The following is a 7801-nucleotide window of genomic DNA, read 5'->3' on the forward strand; positions in this document are numbered from 1 at the left end:
ATTTTTGGTTCACTCTTTCTTTGTGAACTCTTATTTCTTTTAGTATCAAATGAGGACAAAAGTGAATAGCTTTTAATAGACAGCAAAAGTGGAGAGATTCCAGCTGAAGAAATTTGGAGGTGTAAGAGTAATCAATACGAGGAAATTAGTAATGAGGTAATGAAGTTCTATTTAGACAATGAAATTTTAGAAGGTTAGATTCTTGTTTCATACCATAACCTGTAAGCGATTTTGAATAATGAGGGGTTGTCTGTATATTTATTTTAATATACAGGTTTTTATTATTTGAAGTTGTGTAGTGACACCCAATCCTGACCCCGGATTTGGGGGTGTTACAATACATATCCCTTAAACGCCTTCATGATCATAAGAGAGATTTAAAGATGGATCATCACATCGAAGAAAGAAGGGGGAAAGTGTTTTTTCAACTGGCATACTGTTTCCACCAACTGAGATTGCATATTTTCCAATTTGTCTACATCGACGACTTTACTGCAAATTTCCTTGAAGAAAAGGCAAAACCTTATTCTTGTGCATATGACTTGTTTTTGTAGTGCTGACCGAGGAGTATTTGGAAGCAAATGATGCAATATCATTCCGACAAGATGAAGTTTTTCCATATTTACCAGGTTCTTCATATTTCTACTCTAGAAAATATCAAACTTTTTTAAAAAAAAGTTTGACATAAATATAACATATATTCTTGTTGGAGAAAAAACAATGGGTTGATAATAAAATAATTATTGGATTACTTTTACACAACGGTTATGGTAAAAACTTCTTCCCAAAGAGACTTTACACAATGCCATGACATAACGTTTTTTAACAAAACCTTTGTTAAACATCCCATCTTATAACGGTTTGTTGGTTGACTTGCACCGTGGATCATTTTGTTCGGAATCGATATGGAAGAATGAATGGATCATTGCAATAGTTTCACTAGTTTGATTTGATGGTTATTCAACCCGGAGAATTTTTTTGGACGATACCGATGATGTTACTCTATAGGCCGAATCATTGTGAAAGTAAGGATCTGGTGACTCAATGGTGAAAGGAAACACTCGTGGTTGATGCACGTGATTTTATGGATGAATATGTCGTTATGATGAAGAACTCTAGCTTGGAAGTCACTATACAGGTTTTAGTGATTCTCAAAAGTTGAAAGAACGAGATGATTGAATTCTTGTTCGAGAGGAGGCATCGGCGAAGAGGTTGGGAACCGTTCAAACCGATATGGAGTATTGGGCTAAGGCGAGGATTGTTAGGTTTCAACCCAATGTGATTAGTTGGGCTTGATGATTCAAGATATAATTGGATTGAATAATAATTGTATGGGTACACAATTATTATCATAAGTGGATTGTGTAATAATTGTATGTGTATACAATTATTATCATAATTGGATTAGATAATAACTGTATGGGTATAAAATTATAATTATATTCAGATTAGGTATGTCTTGTTGACTAAGTTTTGTGATGACTATATATACATTGTCATATTATATTTGATAGGCATGCTTAAGAGATTTAGTCGTTTTGGGTATCGCTTGGGAGATACTTGAACATTGCTTGACTCAAGTATCAGTTTGGGATATCATTGAGGTGCTCAATTTGGGACACCATTGACGTGCTATGTGCTAATTGTATTATTGATAATTGTTTGGATTAATAATATAAGTTGGGATATGAGTTTTGCACGTCAAATACATTATTGTGTATACTCCGTTTTGATTTGACTGAATCTCGAATATTTTTGTGTGTTTACTCCTAACATAAAATATCTTTAATTTATGCAAAAAAAAAGGAAAACCAAGACTCCAAAATCTTCAACAAAGATGCATTTAAAAACAAGAATGTAAAATATTTTATGAATGTGAAGTGCACTGAGATCACAACTACACAACAAAAAAAAAAATTATACAATTACGCGAGGAATAAGAACATTTCTTTGGAAGTAGCAAGTGTTGGCTACAAATATAAAATAAATACATAAAAATTCACATCTTTGGACTGAATGAGTATCTGCATTCTTGTCAGCGCATAAACTGAATAAGTGCATACTCTGCAGTAAACAGCTGCAGCATGAAAGTTAAAAAATACATGAGAGTTAGGCGAAATACATAAATTAAGTTAAAAAATACATCAGAGTTTGGCGCAACATATAAATTAACGTACAATGCAGGGGTATGCGCACGTGTGATTGTCATGTTATTATGGTAAAATTTGCAATAATATTCGCATTTTGGAATGATTTTCGCATCAAGATTAAGATCAAAGTCCTTCCTATACTACATATAGTCTATTATAACCAGATATGGTATACAATATAGTATTTTATAGAATATACCTTCCATAAAAACATGTAAAATGACTCAACCAAATTATCATCTTCAAGAATAAGTGATTTAGCTCGATGCCAAAGCAGGGAGGCAAGTGTACCATGACCTATTACCTGAATAAAGGAAAAACAAATGAAAGTAACCTCTTGATGCAGTGATATCACCCTTACTCTATTTAGAAGATGTCGAGATTTCGAACCTTATCAAAGATCATTTAGATTCGTGAGTGTGTAACTAAAAAAAAAACTTATCTCCTAATGAAAACTAATGTTACAAACATGAAACTTAAAACTTACAGTCACAAATTTGTTTAGTAGAGATGAAGATAGCAATGCTCCAGTGGCCATAGCAAACCCATAATTTATTAGTAAGATGGAAATACAAAGTGAAAAGACCTGCAAATTTGTATCACGTAACATAATGACTTATGTGTAGGATTAAAGTATAATCAGTTACCTTTCAAACATTTTAGAGGTTATTGATGATTCATTTGTTTTCACTCTTTACAATATCTTGCGAATGTTCCAATAGTTCAATAAGATTACGAAAACGTACTACAATGTTTCTAACCTTTTTTTTGCCATGCCTGACACAAAATGTTCGGTTGTCATACGCTTGATCACCTGCTACATCAGGTATGTCCTGCCACAATTCATTGAATGAATAAAATCGAAGCTAGTAAATGGAAACAAAAATTGTATACAATCGTTCAATTGTATATATATTCACGGTAATATAATGTAGCAAGGAGCCGAGGAACAAGGGCGTAATCATTTCCTTTTAGTATTTCTACTAGAAAACCAGTTGTAATATGCATTAATATGCATTAAGGATTTACCTTGAAAATACCAAGAACAGTGGCAAATAAGATGAAGAAAATGAGAACAAAGCGGAAAGACATCGTGTGTACCAATGGTCCACCGAGCACATATTTCTGCAAATGTAAATCCACACTCAGTTATATTAAATGATAAATGACGAGAGTCTTGTGTCTTAGATACAGTCCCATTCAGGCAGTGTAGGTATTTACCTGGATGTGACAAAAGACAGCAAGCTGAAAATTGAATGCATGGAGACCGATACCTATTGCAGCAAGGAATGGTTTGGTTTTCCATCTGAGGTAGGGTAGCTGCAAAAAGTTTAAAAGTTATTTTAATTAGACTGTTGAAGGATTTTTTCACAGTATTAGTTTAAGCCGGTAGTTGATATTCCTCAAATCAACTTTCTAACAGTAAAAGAGTTAAAAAAATGTTCAGTTATTTAATTATTTGCCACAAATTCGGGCTTAAGCACATTAAAACATGTGATTCATGATATTTCAATTTAGTGGACACATTAAGTATAAATTAATTAATTATCCTTTTAAATTTTTTATTTTCTCTGTTTTTATTTTAGATGAATTCTCAGTTTCTGGATTTAAATTTTAATGTCTGCGGTACTCTCTTTGATGTAAATTTTGTTGGGTTTCCGATAAAATTATTAATTTTCAATATGATAATATACAGACATGGGCGGCTTACAAAGCTATAGTGTCACTTTATTATAGAAAGTATGATGAACTGATAGCGAAAATTCCTTCGCAGAATATGACTTACATAAAATGAATAAAAAGAACGACTTTATACTTCATGTATACTAGCTCTGAAATTTAGCTAAATAAAAAAGAAAAGAATTTAATGAAACTCACCTCAACAGAGTATGCGGTTCCAACCAAAAAATGTATGATAATTCCATAAAGTATTGGAGGAGACTGGAACACGATTGCCATCGCCAAACACTACACAATTTACCCAATTTAATATTTTATGAAATTTTTTAATATATACTACCTCCGTCCCTGTCATTTCTTTACAGTTTTTTTTACTGACACGCATTTTAATGTAATTATAAATTATATTTTTAAAATTTTCTTTTTTCGTATTAAAATTTGAACATTATTTTTTTATTTAAAAGAAAAAAAAATTAAAAAAAAATATGCAACTACAATTAATAAGAGCATTAAAGTGTTTGTGGAGCCCCCATCGCCCAATATAAAGAATTGAGGGGGACGGATGGAGTACTTTTTAATTTGACATATACTTCACAAATTTATAAGTAAAATGATCTAAATACTTAAATAACTCTTAACTAATGGTGTCAAAAAAAACTCTTAACTAATAATTTATTATAAAAAAAACATAAGGTACATATTTTAGAATATATGGGGCTTATTATACTAGCTAGTGACTAACCATAATTCCAAATGCTGAGGTAATTGCCTTTCCTTGTAGCATGGTATACTCTCCAGAAGCCAGTACAAGATAGGGCTTGTTTATCTGCGGAAAGTGCACGATAAGTGTAACTCAAAATACCAACAAAATGACAACAATTTTAAATAGTTTGATTACTTTATCTATTCCGACATCAATCAATTGATTTAGTGTAACCACATAGATGTTCACAAAAGCAAATGGGATCACTGCCTGCATGTTGACAACAACACATAGATAATCAGGATCAGTCTGATCAGGTATACGCAACTTTAAATTCAATAAAAAATTACGTATACTACACCTTCAGCATTCCTAGGAAAAATGCAGGTGACAGATCTCCGAATGAAGTCAGAGGCAGCAGTGAAACCGAAATCACTCCAGTGACCTGTTTGCAGGAAGGTACAAACTCTATTTATAAAAATTACATAATATATTGTCTTCAAAAAATGATTAGCTGCATCAAATAAAGAACAAGATATAGACCAGAACTCACTGTGCCAGTAACACTATGTAGACGACAAAACCTGTAAAATACATCCCATTTCCTCCATAAATCACTCTGTATCATTACTTTGTGATTATCATTTTTTGGCTCTAGAACAATTTCACCTTCGAAAGTGGCACCAAAATTATGTACAAGTTGGTTTTTGTCCCTTGTTCGCTTGTTAAGAGTATTCCCTATAAAATTCGCAGGTAAATAACAACTGGAATATTATTGGATTTTTTTATGCAAGTTCATAAATTAGAACATGAGCTTGGTCTGGAGACAAGTGCAGAGATGGCAAAACAAATAAGAAAATTAGATAAACAAATAGTGCAAATTTGTTCTTTGAAAACACAACTGATCGTATTTAGGTTGTAATATACACAGACAGATTTATAGATAGGTACCTTGTTGTAGAACCTGTGTTTGAATCATGACTGATTATCAGAGGGATGATTACTTTAGAAACTGGCTTTGTACACTATTGTGTTTACGTACAACCGCATTTGTAACGCCGCAGATGTGTATAAATATATATATTCAGATGTTACGTGCAATGCATTAATATATAAGATTCCCTAAACAAACAAACGACCGCATTAGGAATTACTCCCTCCGTCTCTTCCAATTGTTATCGTTTCTGGGAAAGTGTCAGGCACGCATTTTAAGATAAAGAAAAAGTATAGTTTTATAACTTTTTTTAAAAATTTTATTTTTATGAATAAAAGTTTAAGCATTTTATTTTTATTCAGAAAAAGAAAATTTTTAAAAAAAGTTATAGAACTATACTTTTTATTCATCATAAAATGCGTGTCGGACACTTTTCAAGAAACGATAACAATTGGGAGGGACGGAGGGAGTACAACATAAGAATGTACACCCGTATTAGCATATAGGATCCCGGTTCATAATGTTTACCTTGTTTATTTAAAATGAGTAATGCCTGTGACAACCGTGACTTAATAATTTGAAAAGATTTCATTGGTGAAATTTAAGTGAATTATTAATTGATTTTTGTGACATGACACATCATATTTTATATCATTTTAAGTACCAATTTTGAATATTTAACATTATTCTTATATAATACAATCTGATCTGCCTGTATACATATATGATACTAAAATAGGGTACATACTACATACTGACATTTTTTTAAAGTAAGTCTTCAACAGCCAACATCTAAAGCGTGCAAGTTAAATTAAATGTCCGGAAACATTAAGAACAATTTTTTTTTGTCTGGATTCAGATTAACATTTTTTATTTACAGGATTATATCATGGTTGTAACTTTCTTCTATTGTACACTACTATGCTAACTTGGATGTCGTAATGTGTTTGGACCATGGCATAGCAATTTTTAAACATAAATTCTTATGAGGTATTCGTGTAAAAATGTTTACCACATTTTAAGTATTATATTTTTATTTGATTACATCTCAATAAATTTTATATACATAGTGAAATAAAAATATTTTGTCATAAGAAATAGTTATTAATATATTGTATTATAACAATTTTAAAATGTAATTTGATATTTTGAGATTCTATTTTTAAAACAAAATTTTCCCATCTCAGCAAACATTAAAACTCCATAATAATTAAAAACTTATCTTTTTTTGTCTCATTTGTTGAATTCTATTATGTCTCATTGTCATAATTTTTTAAAATAGATACTCAACAATAAGAATATAAATCATATTTATCAAATAAATTATTTCACAAATTAACAAAGTTGGACTATTATATTTATCATATTTATCATATTTTAACTATTAAAATAATCATTGGACTCATATAACTAAATTTAGTAAAATACAAATATTTAATATATATTAAATTTAAAATGTAAACCATGTTAATTTTCTTTTTGTTTTGGTAATTTATTGTGTTTAATTTTTTTAAATAAAATTACAAAAAACATAAGAATATACTCAACCAAATAACGTAAGATTAATATTTTAATGTTGGTAGAGATTTCAAAATGAAAAATATGAGAGTACAAAATTGGTTTCAAAATAGGTAAAAAAATGTTATATGTAAAATTTTTATTTTTATTTTACAAAAAGCATTCATTAAAACTCTCAAATATAGTCAGGACAAATTCTCGAACTGATAATACAACCTGATTGGGAAATAAAATGAGCTAAATATCTAGTCATTCTATTTTCAGATTGTTTAACAAACAGAATATAAATATTCTTGACAATAAAAATGATTCAAAGCAATCCAGTCCACACCAACAATCTTGAAAACAGTAGCGTCATAATTGACCTGCGCACATAAAAAACAGGTGATAATCTCGTGTTCATACCCGTCAGTTACGCCAACTGAGGCCGGGGATATAGATGTCCGCATATATTAAACAATCTTTCGTTGTGCAAGGTGAACTTTTGTAATAATTACCACTGTTTCAGATTCAAAGTTAGCTTCCCAGATCTCCCGATACACCAATTGAATCATTATCAACGGACCAAAATAACAAAATCGAACACTCCAAAACATATTAAAATACACCAACCACTACAAAAGGAGAGACACAAATCACTACAAAAGAAGAGACATAAAAAACACCCAAAAAGATAAATGCACGAATCAAAAATTTCACCAAAAATATGAAGATTATTGAAAACTATTGAAAGAAAAACAGAAAAAACAAAAGAGGAGAATATGTCTCTTGCGATGACAATAGTTATTTAGATTGAGTGTACGAAGGTAGAGGGGG

At 30.6% G+C, this 7801-nt stretch overlaps 1 protein-coding gene across 1 annotated transcript; it reads right to left on the minus strand.

The window, feature by feature from the left end:
• Positions 1 to 1969: 1969 nt before the first annotated feature.
• On the minus strand, positions 1970 to 5572 carry LOC141680039 (umbelliferone 6-dimethylallyltransferase, chloroplastic-like). The gene is made up of 12 exons (XM_074486371.1): positions 5485 to 5572; positions 5087 to 5271; positions 4895 to 4978; positions 4729 to 4803; positions 4573 to 4656; positions 4029 to 4118; positions 3372 to 3470; positions 3180 to 3275; positions 2912 to 2983; positions 2638 to 2736; positions 2350 to 2454; positions 1970 to 2077 (listed from the first exon to the last, which is right to left on the minus strand). The coding sequence occupies exons 1-12, from the start codon at positions 5510 to 5512 to the stop codon at positions 2036 to 2038; spliced, it is 1059 nt and encodes a 352-aa protein (XP_074342472.1). The 5' UTR covers positions 5513 to 5572; the 3' UTR covers positions 1970 to 2035.
• Between the last annotated feature and the right edge of the window lie 2229 nt (positions 5573 to 7801).

This window comes from Apium graveolens, chromosome 8 (genome assembly GCF_009905375.1).
Source record: "Apium graveolens cultivar Ventura chromosome 8, ASM990537v1, whole genome shotgun sequence".
In the NCBI taxonomy this organism is placed as follows: Eukaryota; Viridiplantae; Streptophyta; class Magnoliopsida; order Apiales; family Apiaceae; genus Apium; species Apium graveolens.

Coding starts and splice junctions, on each gene's coding strand:
- LOC141680039 (XM_074486371.1), bottom strand. CDS start 5,512: ATGATTCAAACACAGGTTCTACAACAAG. Junction 4,657..4,728: donor TTGATGTCGGAATAGATAAA/GTAATCAAACTA, acceptor CACTTTCCGCAG/ATAAACAAGCCCTATCTTGT. Junction 4,119..4,572: donor CCTCAGCATTTGGAATTATG/GTTAGTCACTAG, acceptor TAAATTGTGTAG/TGTTTGGCGATGGCAATCGT.